Source organism: Oryzias latipes, chromosome 8 (assembly GCF_053564925.1).
Source record: "Oryzias latipes strain Hd-rR chromosome 8, Olatipes_Hd-rR_3.1".
NCBI classification, from domain to species: domain Eukaryota; kingdom Metazoa; phylum Chordata; class Actinopteri; order Beloniformes; family Adrianichthyidae; genus Oryzias; species Oryzias latipes.
In genome coordinates this window covers 27,719,547-27,742,329 of record NC_136244.1, presented here as the reverse complement: position 1 = coordinate 27,742,329, position 22,783 = coordinate 27,719,547, and the positions used below count along the sequence as shown (strand labels likewise).

The 22,783-nt window shown below is 50.6% G+C and overlaps 1 protein-coding gene and 1 long non-coding RNA gene across 5 annotated transcripts; one reads left to right on the top strand and one right to left on the bottom strand.

Annotated features, from left to right (window-relative positions):
• The first annotated feature begins 854 nt into the window (after positions 1–854).
• Positions 855–6,600, top strand: LOC105354488 (uncharacterized). The gene is made up of 4 exons (XR_013657860.1): positions 855–1,169; positions 5,629–5,790; positions 5,898–6,229; positions 6,304–6,600. It is a non-coding gene; the product is annotated as an uncharacterized LOC105354488 (long non-coding RNA).
• A 6,202-nt stretch (positions 6,601–12,802) lies between these two features.
• On the bottom strand, positions 12,803–22,433 carry sh2b1 (SH2B adaptor protein 1). 4 transcript variants are annotated; one of them, XM_023957199.2, is made up of 11 exons: positions 22,246–22,433; positions 18,563–20,463; positions 18,391–18,492; positions 18,114–18,205; positions 17,951–18,033; positions 17,727–17,882; positions 16,672–16,883; positions 15,782–15,956; positions 14,870–14,960; positions 13,889–14,301; positions 12,803–13,723 (listed from the first exon to the last, which is right to left on the bottom strand). In XM_023957199.2, the coding sequence occupies exons 2-10, from the start codon at positions 20,177–20,179 to the stop codon at positions 14,280–14,282; spliced, it is 2,550 nt and encodes an 849-aa protein (XP_023812967.1). In that variant the 5' UTR covers positions 20,180–20,463; positions 22,246–22,433; the 3' UTR covers positions 12,803–13,723; positions 13,889–14,279. The 4 variants fall into 4 exon arrangements, with proteins under 4 accessions (XP_023812967.1, XP_078808104.1, XP_078808102.1 ...); XM_078951978.1 differs by lacking the exon at positions 14,870–14,960 and adding an exon at positions 20,910–20,997 and having other exon boundaries at positions 22,246–22,387; XM_078951976.1 differs by lacking the exon at positions 14,870–14,960.
• Positions 22,434–22,783: the final 350 nt, after the last annotated feature.

The following is a 22,783-nucleotide window of genomic DNA, read 5'->3' as shown; positions in this document are numbered from 1 at the left end:
AGGGATAATATAAAACTTACAAAATAAACCAGAATTTTCAAAATAAAAGACTGAAAAGCCCTTGAAGTCTACTAATAAATAAAGATTTCAGAAGATCATTTAAATTATTCAGGAACTTCCACCAAAAGATTCATGTTCCTAAAAATATTTTTTGGTTTTCTTGTGTTTCTGGTTTGCACCGCTGCCATCACTATCCCATAATAACCTTCCCTCACTGTTGATATAGAACAGAGGCAGTTTTTACGTAGCGAGTCCACAGGCATCCCCTGCCTGCAGACCTTAGAGGGTCTTCCAGTCCTCCATGTCAGGCACGGGTTTTGGTTTCTGGACCTGAACCTCCTGCAGAGTCTGAGCTGCAGGATCCTCCCAGCCGGAGCCTCTGAGCGTAAAGATGAATCCTGGGGAAGATCCTTCTAATCTGCAGTCCCCCAGTCCTGGATCTCCTCTGGGGGGTCAGGAATGTTGGAACGCTGAGGGAACTACTGGCTCATTTCAATGTTTAAGCTTAACTTTACTGACGGATCCTGAGAATGTCTGTGTGTGGTTACCATGGTTACTGCTGTCATCTAGAACTTTTTCCAATAAACTGAACTAAACCTGAGAACTCGCAGTTATTTTATAAAATAATAATTATTCTGGTGTGAAATCTGGAAATCTGTTTCATCTATTTTGGGGGCTGTGTGTGTGTGGGGGGGGGGGCGTAAACACGAGAATCAGATTTAATAGAAAAACATTTTCTGGTTGAGCACAAATAATTTTAATTTCAATCGGATCTTTCCTTTGATCTTGATAGACGCTACTGATGTTGAGAGAAGCCACTTCCGGTTTGCTCCAGCATGATCGATCCGTCTGCGACGTTTGCTGCCCCCTGCTGTTCACGGAGACACATTACAGGACCTCTATCAGCGGCTCGCGCTGCTTTAATCCTTCTGTTTGAAGTTCAAACAAATACAATATTAGACCACGAAGCCTCGACGTCGGACAGGTGCGTGTCAGGTCAGCGTGCTTCACTTCCGGTGAGCATGACGAAACAAAACGATTAAAAAAACGGTGTAAGGCGGGTTTTCTTCCCCCTGTTCTAATTGGATTCAGGTGTGCGGCGCCCGAGCGTGCTCTCATTAAGCTGCGTTGCACGCGGCGGCCCTCTGTTCCTGCGCGTGCTGCCTCCGGTAAGTTCCAGATTTCTCATCATTTTGACGTTATGAATGTTTTTTGGTGGGTCCGGGTCAAACCGGGTCAAAGTTTTTAAACTCTAAGTTCTCATTGTAAACTTGAACACAGCACTCAAAATCTGTTCCAATATTTGTATATCTAAAAATATTTGCGTAGTAAAGCTGGGCTCTAAACTTGATAAACTGACCATCATACAGGGGGCGGGAACACATTTAGTTTATTGTAGAATTAACCAGAATATATGGCGTTTAAATTAGATGCTAAATGTTTTTTGGTCGATTGTATCGAAAATCCTGTCGGAAACATGACGTCATTTGAGCCGCTGACAGAAGACTTGACATGTTTCAGAAACGGTTCATGAATTGAATCCTAGCCCATAATATGGGGCTAAAGCAGACTCAGGCTGACCGCTTTTAGCAGATTTATAGTAATGAGTGCCGTCGTTCAAAGTAAAAACCTAATAAATATGAACAAAAGACTATTTCTGAATCACTGTTCAGGTGATGAAAACTTAAAAACAATTTAATTAAAAAATAATAAAAATGAATTTTGTTTTTTAAGAGGTCATAGTTTTCTGTTTCACTCTAATCACTCTAAAGTCTGAAAATGAAACATGTTTTTGATAGTTTAGGAACAAGTTTAACTTCAGTGATGACATCTGTTTTTAAGTATTTAAACAGACTGATAAAAAGGTTTCATAGATGATTTGTTTTTAAAGTTGAAGTCCCATGATCCGTCACACACCTGTTTGAAAGGTGTTCCCTGCCTTTGACCCCTCCCCCCTGGGGAAGCAGTGAGCCGCGCTGTGGAACCATTTGGTGGTTTAACCCCCCCATCCTACCCCTTAATGCTGACTCAACAGAGAGGCGTTGGGTCTTTGGTATAACTCGGCCAGGATTTGAACTCACTACCTTTAGTCACAGGGCGGACACTCTACCACAAGCCCTCTGAAAAACGTGGATCAGAACCATTAACAAAAAAAAACAAACGGGCGTCGTTTTAAAGTCACAAATTTGAAACTATAGACTAGATTTTACGTGTCGTGCTGTGACTTTGCATTTGCTCTTCTGGCCGCCGAGCCCCGACTTTTTGTTTCTCGGCCGCCGTGCCGTGACTTTGCATTTCCTTTTTAGGTCGCCGAGCCCCGACTTTTTGTTTCTCGGCCGCCGTGCCGTGACTTTGCATTTCCTTTTTAGGACGCCGAGCCCCGACTTTTTGTTTCTCGGCCGCCGTGCCGTGACTTTGCATTTCCTTTTTAGGCCGCCGAGCCCCGACTTTTTATTTCTCGGCCGCCGTGCCGTGACTTTGCATTTCCTTTTTAGGCCGCCGAGCCCCGACTTCATGTTTTCTCGGCTGCTGTGCCGTGACTTTGCATTTCCTTTTTAGGCCGCCGAGCCCCGACTTTTTGTTTCTCGGCCGCCGTGCCGTGACTTTGCATTTCCTTTTTAGGCCGCTGAGCCCCGACTTTTTGTTTCTCGGCCGCCGTGCCGTGACTTTGCATTTCCTTTTTAGGCTGCCGAGCCCCGACTTTTTGTTTCTCGGCCGCCGTGCCGTGACTTTGCATTTCCTTTTTAGGTCGCCGAGCCCCGACTTTTTGTTTCTCGGCCGCCGTGCCGTGACTTTGCATTTCCTTTTTAGGCCGCCGAGCCCCGACTTTTTATTTCTCGGCCGCCGTGACTTTGCATTTCCTTTATAGGCCGCCGAGCCCCAACTTTTTATTTCTCGGCCGCCCTGCCGTGACTTTGCATTTCCTATTTAGGCCGCCGAGCCCCGACTTTTCATTTCTCGGCCGCCGTGCCGTGACTTTGCATTTCCTTTTTAGGCCGCCGAGCCCCGACTTTTTGTTTCTCGGCCGCCGTGCCGTGACTTTGCATTTCCTTTTTAGGCCGCCGAGCCCCGACTTTTCGTTTCTCGGCCGCCGTGCCGTGACTTTGCATTTGCTCTTCTGGCCGCCGAGCCCCGACTTTTTATTTCTCGGCCGCCGTGCCGTGACTTTGCATTTCCTTTTTAGGCTGCCGAGCCCCGACTTTTTGTTTCTCGGCCGCCGTGCCGTGACTTTGCATTTCCTTTTTAGGCCGCCGAGCCCCGACTTTTTATTTCTCGGCCGCCGTGCCGTGACTTTTTATTTCTCGGCCGCTGTGCCGTGACTTTGCATTTACTTTATAGGCCGCCGAGCCCCGACTTTTTATTTCTCGGCCGCCGTGCCGTGACTTTTTGTTTCTCGGCCGCCGTGCCGTGACTTTGCATTTCCTTTTTAGGCCGCCGAGCCCCGACTTTTTATTTCTCGGCCGCCGTGCCGTGACTTTGCATTTACTTTATAGGCCGCCGAGCCCCAACTTTTTATTTCTCGGCCGCCGTGCCGTGACTTTGCATTTACTTTATAGGCCGCCGAGCCCCAACTTTTTATTTCTCGGCCGCCGTGCCGTGACTTTGCATTTACTTTATAGGCCGCCGAGCCCCGACTTTTTATTTCTCGGCCGCCGTGCCGTGACTTTGCATTTCCTTTTTAGGCCGCCGAGCCCCGACTTTTTGTTTCTCGGCCGCCGTGCCGTGACTTTGCATTTCCTTTTTAGGCCGCCGAGCCCCGACTTTTCGTTTCTCGGCCGCCGTGCCGTGACTTTGCATTTCCTTTTTAGGCTGCCGAGCCCCGACTTTTTGTTTCTCGGCCGCCGTGCCGTGACTTTGCATTTCCTTTTTAGGCCGCCGAGCCCCGACTTTTTATTTCTCGGCCGCCGTGCCGTGACTTTGCATTTCCTTTTTAGGCCGCCGAGCCCCGACTTTTTGTTTCTCGGCCGCCGTGCCGTGACTTTGCATTTCCTTTTTAGGCCGCCGAGCCCCGACTTTTCGTTTCTCGGCCGCCGTGCCGTGACTTTGCATTTGCTCTTCTGGCCGCCGAGCCCCGACTTTTTATTTCTCGGCCGCCGTGCCGTGACTTTGCATTTCCTTTTTAGGCTGCCGAGCCCCGACTTTTTGTTTCTCGGCCGCCGTGCCGTGACTTTGCATTTCCTTTTTAGGCCGCCGAGCCCCGACTTTTTATTTCTCGGCCGCCGTGCCGTGACTTTGCCATTCCTTTTTAGGCCGCCGAGCCCCGACTTTTTGTTTCTCGGCCGCCGTGCCGTGACTTTGCATTTACTTTATAGGCCGCCGAGCCCCGACTTTTTATTTCTCGGCCGCCGTGCCGTGACTTTGCATTTCCTTTTTAGGCTGCCGAGCCCCGACTTTTTGTTTCTCGGCCGCCGTGCCGTGACTTTGCATTTCCTTTTTAGGCCGCCGAGCCCCGACTTTATTTCTCGGCCGCCGTGCCGTGACTTTGCATTTCCTTTTTAGGCCGCCGAGCCCCGACTTTTCATTTCTCGGCCGCCGTGCCGTGACTTTGCATTTCCTTTTTAGGCTGCCGAGCCCCGACTTTTTGTTTCTCGGCCGCCGTGCCGTGACTTTGCATTTCCTTTTTAGGCCGCCGAGCCCCGACTTTTTATTTCTCGGCCGCCGTGCCGTGACTTTGCATTTCCTTTTTAGGCCGCCGAGCCCCGACTTTTTGTTTCTCGGCCGCCGTGCCGTGACTTTGCATTTACTTTATAGGCCGCCGAGCCCCGACTTTTTATTTCTCGGCCGCCGTGCCGTGACTTTGCATTTCCTTTTTAGGCTGCCGAGCCCCGACTTTTTGTTTCTCGGCCGCCGTGCCGTGACTTTGCATTTCCTTTTTAGGCCGCCGAGCCCCGACTTTCCGTTTCTCGGCCGCCGTGCCGTGACTTTGCATTTCCTTTTTAGGCCGCCGAGCCCCGACTTTATTTCTCGGCCGCCGTGCCGTGACTTTGCATTTCCTTTTTAGGCCGCCGAGCCCCAACTTTTTATTTCTCGGCCGCTGTGCCGTGACTTTGCTTTTCCTTTTTAGGCCGCCGAGCCCCGACTTTTCGTTTCTCGGCCGCCGTGCCGTGACTTTGCATTTCCTTTTTAGGCCGCCGAGCCCCGACTTTTTGTTTCTCGGCCGCCGTGCCGTGACTTTGCATTTCCTTTTTAGGCCGCCGAGCCCCGACTTTATTTCTCGGCCGCCGTGCCGTGACTTTGCATTTCCTTTTTAGGCCGCCGAGCCCCGACTTTTCATTTCTCGGCCGCCGTGCCGTGACTTTGCATTTCCTTTTTAGGCTGCCGAGCCCCGACTTTTTGTTTCTCGGCCGCCGTGCCGTGACTTTGCATTTCCTTTTTAGGCCGCCGAGCCCCGACTTTCCGTTTCTCGGCCGCCGTGCCGTGACTTTGCATTTCCTTTTTAGGCCGCCGAGCCCCGACTTTATTTCTCGGCCGCCGTGCCGTGACCTTGCATTTCCTTTTTAGGCCGCCGAGCCCCAACTTTTTATTTCTCGGCCGCTGTGCCGTGACTTTGCTTTTCCTTTTTAGGCCGCCGAGCCCCGACTTTTCGTTTCTCGGCCGCCGTGCCGTGACTTTGCATTTCCTTTTTAGGCCGCCGAGCCCCGACCCCAAAATCCAACTAAAATGAGATCAGATGAACTTTGGCCTATGAGCATTTTTAAAGCTTGATCTGGTGACTTTCATCGAAGGACAGACGGTGACGATTCAATGAAGACCCCCCCCCCCCTCCACCACCACCATATTTCCTGTAAGGTAATACTTCTCTAATAATTTCACTGTCTCTTCATTTAAAAAACTAATTTGAAAATATCTTCAACCTTGAGTTGACCTTCAAAGCCCCCCCTTTTCTCTTTCTGCAGGTATCCCTCATGATGGACCACTAAGACCTGCATCCCAGAACTGGTGACTTCCTTCAAAACCAGATTCTGGTTTTCTGCCGGCGTTCTGTCATCAGAGCTTCTCCAGAGGGCCTGAAATAATCGGGATCTTTTTTGTCCAGAACCTTGAGGGGAAAATGTTTTCCTCTAAAATCTTAAAGTGTCTTTCTGTGGAAAACTTCCAGGATGTCCATCAGTTCTTAGAGTGAAAACCGAATAACCTGGATTATCTGCTTTCCAAAGACATGAGACTGAAATCCTCTCGATCTCCAGCGGCGAGGACGTCTTCAGTCAGGCTGGATTCATGACTAAAGGTAAAGATCTTTTTCCACCAGAGCTGTTTCTGTGCAGTCTGAACTGAAGGTAAACTTTATTTCCTAACCTGCAGGTCTGTTCATCTACAGAGAAAACGCCCCGTTGGAAGAGGAAGCTGACGTTTGCTGCGTCTTTACCTGCATTTCTAATTTAGCAGGAAAACGGACTCTGAAAACGGAAAACTGTGTTTTAAAAATGTAAATGTTGTTGTTGGAAAATCCTCAACTATGTACAGAATGTCTCCACAAGAGAACAAATGTCTGCTTTTGTCTGCTTTACATCCTTTTTAGAGAAAATGTCAACATTTGTTTCTGTTTTCAATTGTCAATCCTGCAAAAAGTATCAATTAAAGGGTTTTGTTTCACTTTTCTACCATTTTTATTCTTTGACCTAAATTCTACTGTAGATTTGAACCCACAACCTCCAGGGTGTACCTGTAAAAACCTCTAAAGCCAGTTTAACTCTGTAATCTCAGATGATTCCATGTTTACGTCGGCACCTTTTTCAGGATGTGGACTAAATGTCTGGAACACGACGATCACGTTCCTGCCTTTGACCGTCAGGTGAAGGTCCACCTGTGGTCCTCAGGACAGGCGGCTCGAGGCCAGGTGAGGCCATCGGCCGACGAGGATCAAAGGTCAAGGCGTGAGGGGGCGGAGCCTGCCAGCGTCCCATGAACGAAGAAGGTTCTCCTTCAGCGTAGAAGCGGAGCTGAGATTTGGTCGTGAAGCTAGAAAAGATTCTTCAGAACCTCAGGAACATTACGGGAGCAGTGTGCTGCTTTTGGATCCAGTCTGTCAGTGTTTGGCACAAAAAACCATAATGGACCTAAATGTAAACCTGAATACAAATCTAAATGTTCAATGCTTAATGTCAGAGTGTGGAAGCATTTCTGTAGCAGACTAAAAATAAACACCTTTTTCATTTTAACAATGTAACTGCATCAAATGACTCGAATAAAATGAATCAATCCTCGAAATGCTTTTTCATTTTATTCAACCACCGCTCATTCTGTGACATTTAAGACACACCCACAGTGCAGAAAGTGTAGCGTAATTCAATTCCAGTCTGCATTTCCAGGAGGGAGGCGTGGCGAGGATGAAGACGGACATGTTTAGGAGCAGTGCGGTCCGGCTCGTAGCTTCGTTATCTGCAGGGGAGGGTGTCGCTGTGCGCTCCTGATTTACAGATTCTCAGGTGAGTGGCAGCATTTCTGCCGTCTGGAGCTGCGGGCCGCGGTGCGTCTGTCTTTGGACAGAGCGAAGACCGTATCAAAGCACAGCCGGTCGGAAGGTGGAAATGTCACAAATCATTGAAGAAAAAAGGTTCAGAGGTCTAGAGCAGTGTTTTTCAACCTTTTCTGAGCCACGGCACACTTTAACCTTAAAAAAAATCCCGCGGCACACCAGCATCCAAAAATTTAAAAAAGGATAAACTCATAGTCTGTATTGATCTACAGCCCCTCCCTCCACAATCTCGCATGCATTTTTGAGATAATTGTTGCAGAAAAAGCTGGAAACTGCAGCTGTTTTTTTTCTAAAAAATGCAATAAAAGATAAGTTAGAAGATTTAAAAACAGTTTGATGTGTGTTCGTTGGTTTCAAGACGTTTAACAACAGATCTCCGTATGCGCTGTCACTCTCACAACCCAATGCATCATGGGAGATGTAGTGCATAAAACGGCCGGAGATCGGTTTTCTGAGCTTCATTGTTTTGTTCTCTTGTTCCACGGTCTGACACCGGACTCTGTGGAAAGCTACAGCGCAAAAGACGAGCTTTAACTGGTATTTTTGTTAGAACTGAGAGACTTTACGAGCTAAATCGGGACAAGGAAGTGAAGACTTTAACCACTTTTGATTGGTCAGACTGATGACATGTGATTAAGCCCCTCAAGAATGATTGGTGGAGATAAAGGGGCGGGACTTTTCCCAAATACAGCCGGAGCTGCAGCTGAATCGCGGTACTGTACAGTCATTCTTATCAAAATGTCTTTAATAAAATAAAATAAACGCAAAGAAAAAGTATTTTACGATCTTTTATATTCCAAACTACTCAGTGTTTTATCAGGGCCTGTTTGGATGAACACAGAGCTGAAATCCTGGAGATGGGAAATGTTTTTAGATCAGTTAATGAGGGAAATTTTCCACGGCACACTTGACCATCTCCCGCGGCACACTAGTGTGCCTTGTGCCGTGGCACACTGGTTGAAAAACACTGGTCTAGATGACCCACTGTTAAAGTGCCTAGGATAGCACAAGGGTTACAGGCTATTTCCACCCATTTACATCTAGATGGTCATTGCAGCATTGATTAATAATAATCATAACAGTAATAAAAGCACATTTAGAAAATCGTCTCCTGCTGCTTTATGCTGTTCGAGGACATCTGCAGCTCCAGCAGATTTCATCTAAACCTTTGCTGGTTGGACCAACACGCACTGATGTCATCGCCCCGCCTCCCTCCTGGAAATGAACTATGCCACACTTTTAACATGGTGGGTGTGAAAACTAAAATGCAACCCCCCTTCATGCAATTTCACTTTATGTCACAGAATGAGCGGTTTTTAAGTAGAAAAAGCATTTTTGAGGATTGCTTTTTCATTTTATTTTGAGTCATTTGATGCAGTTATGTTGAGAAAAGGAAAAAGCATTTCTGTTGATCCAATTTATTTTTCAAATTAGACATTTCTAATTGAATTTTGCTACACATTCACTAAAGAACTTTTAGAAAATGAAATGTCTAACATTTTAATTATCGGAATAAGCGGTATTGTAGAAGAAAGCGGCTTGGCAGATTGCTTTTTCATTTTCATTTGAGTCAACAAATGCAGTTACATTTTGAAAATGAAAAAGCATTTTTGGTTTTGACTTCAATTCTTAATTATGCCACTGAAATGCTTCCACAGGTTGTTCTAATTCCTTTACTGCACAGTGTGTTCATCATTTTCTAGTTCTGTCTGAATCTAGAATTCCAAATCCAGAGCCCTGGAAATTTCCCAGAAGTCTTTGTGGAAAACCAGTGTGTGTCGATGCTCACTTAGATCGCTGAATATAGACCACAATGCATTGCGTCCGAGCAGTTTTTGCCAAAAACATTTATTTAAATGTATTAAACAAAAAGTTATCTTCTGAAGACAATTTTCTCATAAATTAGATTTTGTGAAATCGATGACATCATATTCACAGTTTAGAAAATAAAAATGGTAAACGAATGCTTTTCAAATCCAGGCCACTTGTGGTGCTGCACTATAATGTAACCCTTGTGCTATCCTAGGCACGTTAACGTGGGGTCATCTAGATTAGTGTTTTTCAACCTTTTTTGAGCCACGGCACACTTTAACCTTGACAAAAATCCTGCGGCACACCAGCATCCAAAAAAAAAACAAAAAACAGAAATTCATGGTCTGTATTGATCGACAGAACTGAGCGACTTTATGAGCAGAATTAAGAACAAGGAAGTGAAGACTTTAAGCACTTCTGATTGGTCAGACTGATGACATGTGATTAAGCCCCCCAAGAATGATTGGTGGAGACAGTTAAAGGGACGGGACTTTTCCGCAAACTGTCCTAGCTGCAGGTAAATCGCAGTAACGTCATTCTTATCAAAATGTCTTTAATAGAATTAAATAAACAGAAAAAGTAATTTTAAGATCTGTGTTTTATCAGGGCCTGTTTGGATGAACAAAGAGGGAAATGTTTTTAGATCAGTGAATGATTAATGAGGGCAATTTCTCCACAGCACACTGGTTGAAAAACACTGATCTAGACCCACTAGACAGAGCTCTGAACCTTTCTTCTTCAATGATCTTCACTGGTGTCCATGGATTATGTTGGAAAAATATAATCTGTCGCTTTGAGATTACTTTCCTTTGTTGCATGTTCAATAAAGTCGAGAAGAAGAAAACCACGGGATTCGGCCGGATTAAAGATTAACAAATTTATTCCCTAACATAATTTCTAAAAACATAGTAAAAACAGAGTAAAATAAAAACAGATCGATCTGGGTGTCCAAAATCAAGGCCTGCAATACGCAAGAGGTTACATTTCGAATTCACATGCAGCTTGTCTGGAGACACAGGAAAATTCCTTGAGTTCAGACTTTTAAGCATGTGGGCAGAACATCCTCCCCCGGGAGCAAGATGGCCGCCGAATCTCCGCCTCTGGTCGCTAGAGATTGGCTGGCAGGGGAGCCCGCCTACTTCCTTCAGCCCATGTTAGGAGTTACAGCATTTGGTCCTGGCTTCCTGCTTCAAACGTCCAGGGGGGTTATTTCAAAGACGGACCACTGTCCGACCACCAACAGTGTCCCCATGGGGGTCCAGCACCGTCGCCCGGATCCTTCTCCGCAGGCAATCAGTCCCAACTCTTTGTCCTTTTCATGTGAGTTGACACCTTCAGGGGGTTCCCATGAATTGAATTGAATCCTGGAGACAATTTAATTCTGGTCCATGTCAGATCTACAGTTAAGGCTTCCAGATGGTCTTAGAAGATCAAAGACTGTTTTCTCCTGAAGGGGGTTGGAGGTTGGAGCTGCATTCCTGAAACCTCTTTACATATGCAATTATCAGGAAGTCCCTTTTAATTGAAATGACTGAAACCCACACACAGTAAACCAGAAAGAAAACCTTCAATGAAATAAAATGAAGATAAAAACCTAGGAGAAATGAGAACCACAAAAAATAAATTCCTTCAATTACATGAAATCTTTCCACCTTTGTCATGGTAGGGAGAAGCTTTGTTGGTGGAAAATCTAACGATTCTGGTCCAAATCGCAGCCGTCAGTCCTCCCTGGGATTAAATGTGAATAAATAAAAAGATCCAGTCTTTTGAATCAGAAATCCTTTATTGTCATTGTTACAACAGAAAGCTCTCCAGCTGCTCTGACAAAATAAAGTCATATACATACATGGAACTATGGATGTATAACTGTTATTGCACTTTCTGGATGAACTGATCCAAAAGACTCGGCTCCCTAAAAAGAGCCGTATATGTTGTAGTGGGGGCCCCTGGGCCCTTAGCGCTACCAGCATGGATGATCCCGGTGACGGTCAGAGGGACCATAGGCGTGACCTGGCAGCCACGCCCCCACCATCAGCAGGTATGAATGAAGAGTGAATGAATGACGGACCCAATGGAAGCGTCTGGAAAAGCTCAGATGGATCCATTAGTATTCCCATCAGGAGGGGGGGGGGGGGGACGTGTTCCAGGTCGTTGAGGAAGAGTGAGGAACCGCACAGACTCCAGGTTTGACTAAATACCGGTTGATGTGAATTTCCTTTTTGCTGCTCTTGAAGCTCTCTTGACATCCATGTTTATTATTTTGTTCAACCCTTTTTTCTAGATCTAGTGGAAGCATGAAGGCGGATCTAAAGGGTTCTGCAACCGTGGGTCTGCACTGCTGCAGCAGAACGACACGCATGATGCCTAAAGAACACCGGGGGGTTTATTATTATGATTACATAAGTACATTAAGAATTACAGAGCAGTCGTCTGAACCAACTGAAAACCTGAAGTGTTCTTCAAAGATCCATCTTGAACCTTCATTCATTCTTCTTCCAAACCACGTTTGTCCCTTTCGGGGTCACGGGGTGGCTGGAGCCTATCCCTGCTGCTCCTAAGAGCAGCGGCTGGAAGTCCAGAGAACATAAGTAGGAATTGATCACTAAACTTTGGTGCTTTAGATGTTCTCCTGGTGGAATAACATCCCTTTTCTGTCCCACAGGAGAGTCTGAGTTCAATTCCCACGGTGGGCAATGAGCCATAAATCCACGGGGAGGACTTTCTTGATGTTACTCGTCTGTGCCATGAAAACCCCCACCTGAAGGTGAAAGGTCAACGTTGTGTTTAGTGTGTGTATAATTTATTATAGCAATGTATGCATGTGAGCACAATTCTCCCCGTTCATGTTACCATGGCAACGGTGAGGTCTCTCCTCCTTTAAAGAGCGAACAGGTGGTCAGCAATTAGAGACTCCGCCCACTTCTTCACCTGTATGATCTTATTGGACAATAGTTCCTCCATCGATGTAGACGTCTGACAAATGTTTGAATAATAAAGGACATTAAAAGCTACGTTTGTGTGTTTGTAGTGGTTTTTTGTTAAAGGTTAAAGGTCAAGTTTTTGGGAACCTGGTTGTTTTTCTTTAAGACTGAAAACTCAGAACCAAAACACAAACTTTCCTCTGTGGCAGAAATAAACATGTTTGCAAACAGAACCTTTAGTATGTTTTATACATGTGGAAATGAAAAAAAAAACAGTTCAGTGGGAGGCATGTTAAACATGTTTACCCCTTGTGCTATCCTAGGCACTGGTGGGTCATCTAGACCCACTAGACAGAGCTCTGAACCTTTTTTCTTCAAGGATCTTCACTGGTGTCCATGGATTACATGAAATCTTTCCACCTTTGTCATGGTAGGGAGAACACGTCAATGGGAGGGGGGGTCATCTAAGATAGCACAAGGGTTACAGACTAAATCAAATGTTTACATTTAGTTGGCGAAGGACTCTTCAGAGTCTGGATCCTCCAGGCTCCGCCTCCAGGCTCGTGCAGAACAAAGGAGGCAGCACAGCAGCTTCCATGTTTCACTATATTTATATTATATCATTAAATTCAATGTAGTACCTGAAACTAACACACGGGGGGGCAGACAGCTGTGCCCCCCCCACACGGTCCCAGCAAGAGAGAAGAGAGCGAAAGGCACGAAGAGTTAAACAGGACAGGGGGGGGGGGCAGCACGACAGACAGAGAAAGGCACAAATACAAAGGTCACCTGGAAACAGACTGGGGGGGGGGGGGGGTTCCCCCCCAAACAAAACGAAAAGAAAAGGCACAGAAGCATGAGAACTGAACGATGGTATGAGAGCAGAACCAGAACCTCCATCCGGACCACCGGAACCATCCAGAGGAGAATGCAGCGCCACGCCCAGATCGCCAACCGTCTACAGCAGGTTCCATCAGCGTTGGGTTCCACAACGGGACCATCGTCCCGGATCTTCTCTGGCTCAACCGCCGTCGGGCTTCAAACATCTTGGTTCTAGCCTGTCTTTAGAGGTCAAAGGTCACTGGACCCGTCTCAAACACTCTGCAGGAAACCCGCCTGCTCCACCTGGATCAGGGGGGTGGGGGGGGTCCCGATCAGGTGGTCTGCAGGATGGGGGACCTCAGGGAGCGCGGTTGTGCTCCCTTCAGTTTGGCGTTCTGGATGGTCTGGAGCTGCAGCCGCAGGCGGCAGACAGGTGAGTCCGTGCTGCGCCGGGGGGGGGGGGTCTACCCCCGTGGCAGAAATGTCTGCAGACCGTGGTTGCTGTGAGGTATGGGGGTCCGCCAGCCCCTCAGGGGGAGCCGGCTTTGAGGCGCACCGGCAAAAACAAGCTTATCTGGCTAAAAGATTAAAGAAATGTACGGATAGTTAAAGTGGTGAAGCTGCTCCTGTCTGCTCCTCCTTCCCTCATAGTGTTAGTACTTTACTCCTCCTCCTCCTCCTCCTCCTCCTCCTCCTCCTCCTCCTCCTCCTCCTCCTCCTCCTCCTCCTCCTCCTCCTCCTCCTCCTCCTCCTCCTCCTCCTCCTCCTCCTCCTCCTCCTCCTCCTCCTCCTCCTCCTCCTCCTCCTCCTCCTCCTCCTCCTCCTCCTCCTCCTCCTCCTCCTCCTCCTCCTGCACCGAGCTAAATAAAAATACTGGTTACAAATGGCTATGATGTACGACGCCTCATCCACGCTCGCTCAGTCGCATGCACACAAACAAACGTGCTCCTCCTCCATCCCAGCATCAGAAGAAGGAGTACTGGTTATCAATGGCTCTAGGAGCCCGCGCGCCGTCCCTCTCCTCCCCCTCCACAGCTTCTAGTTGGCGGAGGGGCGTGTCTCTTTCTCTCTCCTCCCACTCGTCTGATCCTCCCCCACTTCCTCCTCCGCTGCCTCCACTTCCTCCTCCTGTGGCTGCTACTGTCCCTGCAGGCACTGCTCCTCCTGCCAGCTCTAGTTCTCCTCTCTCCTGGGGCGGAGTCGGTGGCGGCGGCCGGCCCGGCGGTAGCGTAGGAGGCTGGGGGGGGCTACGGGGTCTGCTGGTCAAGTCTGCCAGGAGAGAGAAAGGAGGCGTGAGAGGGAGAAAAGAGAAGGAGGACAGGAGCATGGAGTCAGACGCCTCCTCAAAGCGCTTTTCTCCCAGATCACTTACAGCAGAACTCTGAGGTTCTGGTTCTGGTCTGATCCAGAACCAAAGGGAGGAGATGCTGTGAACTCCATGTGTGTGCAGGAGGCACATGTAGATAAAGCGAGAGAGAAGCGAGGAGTAACGACCAGGAGGCGGAGACAGAGTCCTCCTCCTCACCAGAGGAGTCCAGATTTCACAGAGAGGAGGACTGAAGCTCCGCCCACTACCAGGAGACGAGGGGGAGCCGCATCTACTAGAGATTCTACGCACAGACGTGGAGCAAGGACCGACAGGAAACAGCTGATGTCCTCAGAGATGGCTCCGCCCCCTTGATTAGAGATGTAGATCTGGACCAACTAGATCTGACCCGGTTCCAGTCTATGATCTACTACTCCAGAAGTCAACCAGTAACATTCAATCTGATTGGCTCTGAGGAGTCATGTGACCCAGAATGTTCAGTCAGCCACACACGCGTCCGGTCTCACTTACACACAGTCAGAGATGGGGGTTGATGGAGAGTCGGGATGGCGCGTGGTGATGACATCACAGACTGTAGGCCGGCTGCCCGCCCTGTCCCGGCCTGTAAGGACGAGCCAATGATACAACAAGGAGAGGTCAGAACGGCCGCGGCAGCACGGAAACGGCGCCGGTTCTGCAGCCGCCGTGTCCATGCCGGTCGGAACACAATCAGGAAAATGAGGAGTGTGATGATGATGATGAGGACATTATGGGCTGCATGCAAATGCTACACATCAATCCCAAACACGCTGCAAAGGTTCTGATCCGCCTCGATGCTTCCAGTGACAGCAGAACCGATGCACAGCAGTCAACACAACCCACAGGCGGCGGGTCCGGTCCGACTCGCCACTGTGGGTCTGCCTGAAACACAGTTTTGGGCCAACAGTCCTTTGACCCTTGCCAGCTCACCAGGAACAGGAATAGAGGTGACGACACCCCAGCCCCCCTCGCCGTTGCTTCCTGATACGGGCGCCGCCCAGTTGCAACTAGTCGAGTGACTGATTTCAACACGGCGCCACCCGTATCAGGAAACAACGGCACTTCCTGTTTAGGAGCAGGGAGGGGTCGGGCTGAAGGTGTTCCTAATGATTTCTCCTCACAAAGGATCAGGACAGGCCCGCTTCCGGCGCCGTCAGAGGGTCACGTGACTGTGTGGTCACTAAAGCGTGTGTAAACGGACATGAATGAAGATTCCAACATTGGTGTTTACACGCACCGCAGTGAACTGGTCTCATAAGGAAACTGGTACAGAGTTTCCTCCGGGACGCCACACGCTTGAACACGGTCGACCGCCGACACCACCTGGTTCCTGGACCGGCCCGGGCAGCACGGGTCCAGACCTTCAAAGAGTTTCTGTGGGCCCTACGGCGCCGTCACACATACCTGGCTGGCGCATGGCGGTAGCACCGACGAAGCTGATGAGGGTGACGTCAGAGGCCCCCCCCGACTCCAGCGGGATGGGATGCACCCGGAAGTGCTCCAGCATGTCGAAGATGGACTGGAACCAGAGGTGCTGCACGCGGCACTGCCCGTCCTCGTTCAGGGACAGGCGGAGGTGCTGCAGGAGGCGGGAGAACCGCAGGTGAGAACAGAGCTTCTGCAGAACCGCAGGCCCAGCTGGAGAGGAGACGTTCCTGCAGGACTGCTGTTCAGCTGAAGGCACATCTCTGATTCATGTTGGAAACATTTGTGCTACAATCATCAGGCTGAGCAGGAATCAAACCTGCAGATCAGAGGTCGAACGCTCTGCTTAATTATCCTACAGAAATTATCTCTGATGCATGCGCGGTTTTCATAAAAGTACAAGGAAAATGTATCCGTGTTTGCAGGGAAGGCGGGGCCAACCTCGACCACCGAGGGTCGAAGGCGGGGCCAACCTCGACCACCGAGGGTCGAAGGCGGGGCCAACCTCGACCACCGAGGGTCGAAGGCGGGGCTTGACCAGCTCCACCCGCCCACCGCAGGAACACCCATGGAGCTCCTTCAGGACTGGCGGAGGACATGGAGCGTCGTTTTAAGGCTGTAGTATCTGTGCTGCCGCCAGCAAATCTAAAATCTAACAGGATTCAGAGAAAAGCGGCTTCTATCTGCGTCAGAATCCGTTGGAGTCACGTTGACAGATTCACGGTCATTCAAAGAATGTCCAGACTGGATGTAAACTTTCGAGGTTCAGGAGTTGATGATGGCAAAAGGATTCACTAGAACTGTTTTAAATAAAGGTTTGCTGATTGAATCTGGCCGCTGTGATTCTTCCTGTCTACACCTGCACTCACCTTGGCCTTGCCCTGGAAGTTAAAGGTCAGGACGTACTCCCCGCGCCGCGTCTCGCTCTGGCGGACCAGGAAGACGCCGTGGCTCGCCGGGCCTCCTGCCAGCACCAGCTGGGCGGCTTTGAGGCGCGACAGCGTCCCGTGGAACCACTGACACTCGCTGAGCGGGTGCTCCACCGCCTCTGCGGGCGCCACATCAGAGAAGAGGAACGACCCTGGAGGTCACAGAGGAAGAGACGCCGCCATCAGCTGCTGCTTCTACAATCAGAACTGGCTTTAAACGGACCAATCAGATTCCTCGAAAAAAGTAGGTGGAGCCTGCTGGCCCCCACAACATTAAAAACTTTTACTGACAGGCCCTCCAGCAAAGGCCACACCCCTTGCTGGAGGGCTTTCCAACAAGCTCACGCCTGATTGGCCAGAGTGGTTGCCATAGAAACGTTTGAGACCAGCCTCGATTGCATCAGAAGCATAATTAACAGCTTCAATGCACATTTGACGTTTTCAGGGTTGATCCTAAGTGGGGGCGGGGCTTTAAGTCCATCGGCCAGCGGGACGTGATTGACGTACCAAACTGAGAAAATATCACTGCTGACGCCAACAACAGACGCCTTTCTGGAGCGGAAATGACCTCTGATGTCAATCAGCCAATGGACTCAAAGCTCCGCCCCCACTAAAGCTCAACTACAAAAACACAAAGTTCTGAATAGAAACTGTAAATTAAGAAATGAAAAAATAGAAAACAGCAGCTGTTACAGAAAAGGTTTTAGCTTCATAGATTCTTACATTCCTGGAGTTTTCTTTCTAATTTTAGTGCCAGTATTTCAAGAGCAACAACCAAAAGACAATTAAAGGAGCAAATAGAACTATTTAGAGCCACAAAAACCGGCCAATCACAGACATGGATGCTGATTGGTCAGAAAACCTCCAATCCGCTGCTCCGCTTCACACTTGTAAATGTGTGAACTATTGGCACAAACGTCCCTCCATAACCATCTGGTTCTTCCTTCAGGACCCTCCTGGGTCACGTTTCACAGGGGGCGGGGCATCACACTCACCTGTGGCGTCTGGCGTCTCTGCAAAAGGCGTGCCCAGGCTAGCCCCGCCTCCCCCGAGAATCCTGCCATCCGGTTCGTCCAGAGGGGCTCGAGGCGGCAGCTCTGGCGGGAGGGGGTCCATGAGCGGCAGGAAGCCCCCGATGCCCCCGTAACAGACTGGGGAGGGAGGAGGCGGTGAACGTGCTGCAGAGGAAACATGCAACACCCTTTACCGCCAAACTCACTTTGTGAGAGACGCTCGCCAGCCTCCGGCGTCCCGCTGATGTCCAGCGGCCCCCGGCAGCCCCCCTCTGCGTCTTCCTGTTCACTGTGGCGGACAGGAAGCAGGGAAAGACTTCAGAACCGACGGTTCTGGAAGAAGAGCGGATCTGCAGAAAACATGAGTACCTGATGCAGATGGCGTTCCTGATGTCACTAAGCCACGCCCTCATCTGAATGGCGTCTCGGGTTTCGATCACGTACTGCGTTGAGCCCTCCAGCTGGAAAAAGACGACGGCGAGCAGAAACACAAACGTTTTCACATCAAAGACCAACGTTCAGGTTGGATCTTTTTTGGGAAATAAAGATGAAACTTTTGATCTGCTGGTTTGTGGTCGATGCGTCCGTCACCGACAGACGCCGCGCCGGCATCGACCCGCTTGGACCTGAGCGGAATCCGACTCACCTGCAGCAGGAAAGTGTTCTCCTTGTCCGGGACCTCCAGCGCCGTGGTGCTCCTCACCTCCGTGATGGAGCAGCAGTGGACGGTCAGCCGGGGCTTTGAGGCCTGGGGAGTCAGACGTGGGCGGAGTCAGAGCAGAAGCCATCGAGTTCCGTTCGCTCTGACGAGAACTTACTTTAGGAGGGATGAAGAACTCCAGGTAGTACTCCTCTCCCCGCTCTCCCCCCTCCCTGTCCCTCGCTCTGAGGACGAGGCGACATTTATGCCAGCGCCCCCCGCTCCAGGGCACGTTCCCCCCGCTGGCGAGGAGCGGCGCCTGACTTCCTTGGCTAGCGGCGGTCGGCGACGTTGCCACGCTGTTGCTGTCCGTGCCGTGGTGCAGGAGGCCAAAGGAGAAGCCGGAGAAGGCGTGGCTTCCTCCCAGCTCCTCGCTGGAGGAGCTGACACTGACTCCGCCTTCCCGCATCAGCCGGCCCACCTTCCTCTGAGGACCCGCAGCGGCGGCGCTGCTGGGGGGCAGCATGGAGGAGGGGTTGGAGCCGGCGGGGGGTGGCAGGAGGACGGGAGGGGGGGACCGGGACAGCCGCAGTTTCTCCAGACGATGGCTCCACTTGTCCTTCTCCCCCCCCTCACCGTTGCTCCGCCGGCGGTCCCGGGCGGCGTCCGACAGAGACAGCGAGGTGGCGCTGCTGGAGGAGGATGGGGGCAGTGAGGATGAGGAGGAGTGAGGAAGAGAGAGAGGCATGGAGAGGGACACCGGCATGGAGGAGGTGGGGGTGGGGGGCTGCGTGGCGGAGGTCCTTTTGGTGGTGGGACCCAGGCCGGCGTCCTGCACCCCCATGGTGTAGCTGTAGCTGGGGGAGAGCTGGTTCTGACCCGAGTCGCTGGAGGAGCTCCTCCAGTGCAGGATGCCGCGCACGCTCCCGCGCACGCTGCGGCCCACGCTGCGCAGGGAGAAGCGCTTCTTCAGTTTGTTTTTGGAGGAGATGGGGGTCTCTTTACACGAAACCGCGGAGGGGGAGGGGTCCTGAGGAAAGGGGTCGGCCTCCCCGGACTCCTGAGGCTCCTCCCCGATGGAGGCCACACCGGGCCAGCTGTCCTCGTCGGGCCCCTCCCCGTTCCCGGGGCTGAACGTGACGCCCCTCTCCTCCCGTCGCCCGTTGTTGCCCCCCACCGAGGAGCAGCACGACGAGGACGACGATGGGGGGAGGGCCTGTCCGTGGGAGTCCTGGAACTTGTCCCCGCCGCGGTTCTCCAGAACCAGCCGTGCCGGTTCGGGTCGGGATGAGGCCTGGGGCGGGGTGGCCCCCGCCGCTGCAGATAAAGGCGAAACCTCCTCCTCTTCCAGCGAGGTGGCGTCCGACGGGGGGGCCCAGCTCACCATGTCGTTGCGGCTGGGCGGCGGCCCCCCCTCCAGCTCGCTCTGGAAGTGGCGCACAAAGCGGTCGGTGAAGCGGCGGCAGAAGGCGGCGGCCGAGTCGGTGCTGTAGTGGGGGTTCTCCAGGAGGAACGCCCGGAAATGGCGAGCAAAGTCCCCCGCCGCAACTCGCGCATGGAGCTCACAGAACTCGGTCCAGCTGAGGGAGGGGGACGGGGACGGTGTGGGGGTGTCCGAAAGGGAGGAGGGGTGAGTCTGGGATGGAGGGCTCACGAGAGGTGGGAGAGGGGGGGGGCGGGGGGATAGCGGCAGCAAAGACGGCGACGGGGGGGACGGAGACGGGGAAGGCGAGGGCGGTAAAGGGGAGGAGTTTGTAGCCCTCGGGCTGGGGGGGGTCAAAAGAGAACCGTTCATCTCTAGGCCGGCCAGCTGAGCTGCACTTCAATCACAAATAAAGGGGGCGTGGCAACGAACGGCGGCAAACACAGAACGCCTAAAGTCGCACGGCACCCCCGGTCTAAAACCAAGACGAGGGGCGGACCCCCACAGGACGCGGTTGAAGGGGGCGGAGACCTGCAGCTGTCTGCTACATCCTCTGGTCCTGGAGCAGGACGGGGAAACGATGATGATGATGATGATTCACGAGGAGCGTCCCGTCTTCATCCTCTGACATGCGGCCGGAGAGGCGGAGAATCATCCTGCAGAAGAGACCAAAAGAGATTCAGAGAATCTGAAGAAATCTCTGTGTGTCGGGGACTAAACGACGCAGAAAAGTCACTGCGTTTGGGGGGGTAGATGTCCTGAAGACAACCATGTTCTCTTCTGCAGAAAAGGGGCGGGGCTAAATTCAACAACAATAGAATTGATCTGAACCAACAGAACTGGACAGATTGATAAAATCTGTTTCCTATTTGTGTTCATGAGTGATAATAATTCTAAACATTAGCTCCTCCTCCTTTCAGGTTAAACAATGACACGCTTTAAGGAAATGAATCCAGTCGGTTCCGTGTTCCGGCTGTGAACGTCAGCCCAACAGAACTCCGGACTCTCTACCTGCTCAGACAACCTGTGGACCCGCAGGTCCTGACTGAGCTGGGATGGAAGGACCGCTCTGAGAACCGCAGAGAGGAAAACACGGCTTCACCTGGAGATCAGAGACGTCTCAGAGCTGACTGCGAGCGCCGGCGAAGACCCCAGGACGCGTTCCCGCCCTCCTGCTCCTCTACCGCTGACTGCTGATGACAAGACACGAGCGATAATGCTCACCTCTCTCCACTGGAGTAAGCCTGCCCTCATTTCCCAGCATCCCTTTGTTTATCCTGTGTCTCACTAGCTTACAGCCCCTCACACCCCCATGCTAACATTAGCGGTGCTACAGAAATGGCAGCAACATGGCATCTATGCAGCCGTCCAGCTTAGATCCAGATTCCAGCTCGAGCAGGAGAACAAAGACGTTCTGGATCTGTCTGTCTGATCAGAAAGGGGCGGAGCAGGAAGCTTACGGCCCGCCCTTGTTGGTCACACACCTACAAGCTTCTTCAAACTGCTTTTTTATCAGCTCCTGATTTACTCTTTGAATAAAAAAATACTCAAACAGCTTGGAGCTTCATTTTCCTCAGACTGGGTCTATCATGGGGCAGGGGGGCAGATCTGGTCCTATTCGTACCGGGTTCCTCTAGGTTCTGTTCTTAGCCCTCTTCTCTGTCAACAGCATCATCATGACCTTCTGTCTAGGTTCTGCTGATGAGACGTCTGCTGGTTCCTGCACAGCGTGCAGCTGAGGATCAGAGGCTGACCTTCTCTGAGGACCCGTTCATGTCAGCTTCAAGAAAAGACGGAATCATTCAGGAGGAAGATCCGTTCAGCCCCGCGTGGCCCTGACCGGGTTCGATTCCTCACTACACAAGTCTATATAAATGTTTTAAAGATCAGCCGGTTCTGCAGAACTTTGAGAAACATGGAAAGCAGTTTGTTTTTTTTCAATTAGTGCGTAGAAACGCAGGATTTTGATGGTCAAACCGTTTTTCAGTCCTGATTCAGGGTCAATCAGGACTTTGCCTCCTTCCGGTCCAGTCACAGGTGTAGAGTGTGGAGCAACCAGGTGAGGGCGGTGACCTGGGGAGGTCCAGGTGAGGGCCGTGACCTGGGGAGGTCCCGCAGATCCTCGCTGCTCTGGACGCTGGAGCTCAGCTGTAGGTTCGCCGCTCACATCTTTTGCTCGTTCAGCGTCCCACAAACGTGTTAGCCTACTAAGGTTCGATCCCCATGGTCAGCTTTGACTCCCCGTCCCGAGCATCGATATCTGCCCTCCGTGACCACTCCTGTGTGTTTTTTTTCCCTCTCACCTGTCGCTCACGTGAGAACTTTTCCAATCCCGACGACAAACATTCTCCACGAGCGCAGCTAACTGTTAGCCAGCGGGCTGGTTATTAATAAACAAGCTAGTCGGCTATCGCCTTTATCGTGACGGAGAGTCGTACCTGAACACCGCGGCCCACACCTGGTCACGCGCGCCTGCAGCCCCTCAGCGCTGCCCCAACCTGCGCGGCGGGACAGACATGAAAGCAGCTGTTGTTGTTGCTAAATATCAATGTCGCCTTAGCTTCTCTGCTCCTGATCTTCTCGCACTGGCTCGAGGTCTCGCGGGATCTGCGGAGGGGTGAGCGAGTCCAAACGGCCGCTGATCAGATCAGATCAGACGACGTGAATGACGTTAAAAATGTAAAATTAAAAACGTGATGTTCTTCAGCCGAAAAGACAGATTATGGTGTACTTTAATTCAAGTACGAATTCTAAAAATGTTGCTAAAATGGAAAATAAAAGTATTTAATTTTTTTTTCTAGATGCGACTTTTTTTATTGCACAATTGCAACATACAAAACAAGAAAATACAACAATTATGCACATATGATGTACAATAGAATTCTGAATACAGAACAAACATGTTACATTCTTTAAAAAATTCTAATTATTAATAACAAACACAAGAGGGAATAAAAAATAAAATGAAATAAAAAA

Coding starts and splice junctions, on each gene's coding strand:
- sh2b1 (XM_078951976.1), bottom strand. CDS start 20,179: ATGAACGGTTCTCTTTTGACCCCCCCCAGCCCGAGGGCTACAAACTCC. Junction 18,493..18,562: donor AGTTCTTCATCCCTCCTAAA/GTAAGTTCTCGT, acceptor CTGACTCCCCAG/GCCTCAAAGCCCCGGCTGAC. Junction 16,884..17,726: donor AGAGACGCCAGACGCCACAG/GTGAGTGTGATG, acceptor TGTGACCTCCAG/GGTCGTTCCTCTTCTCTGAT.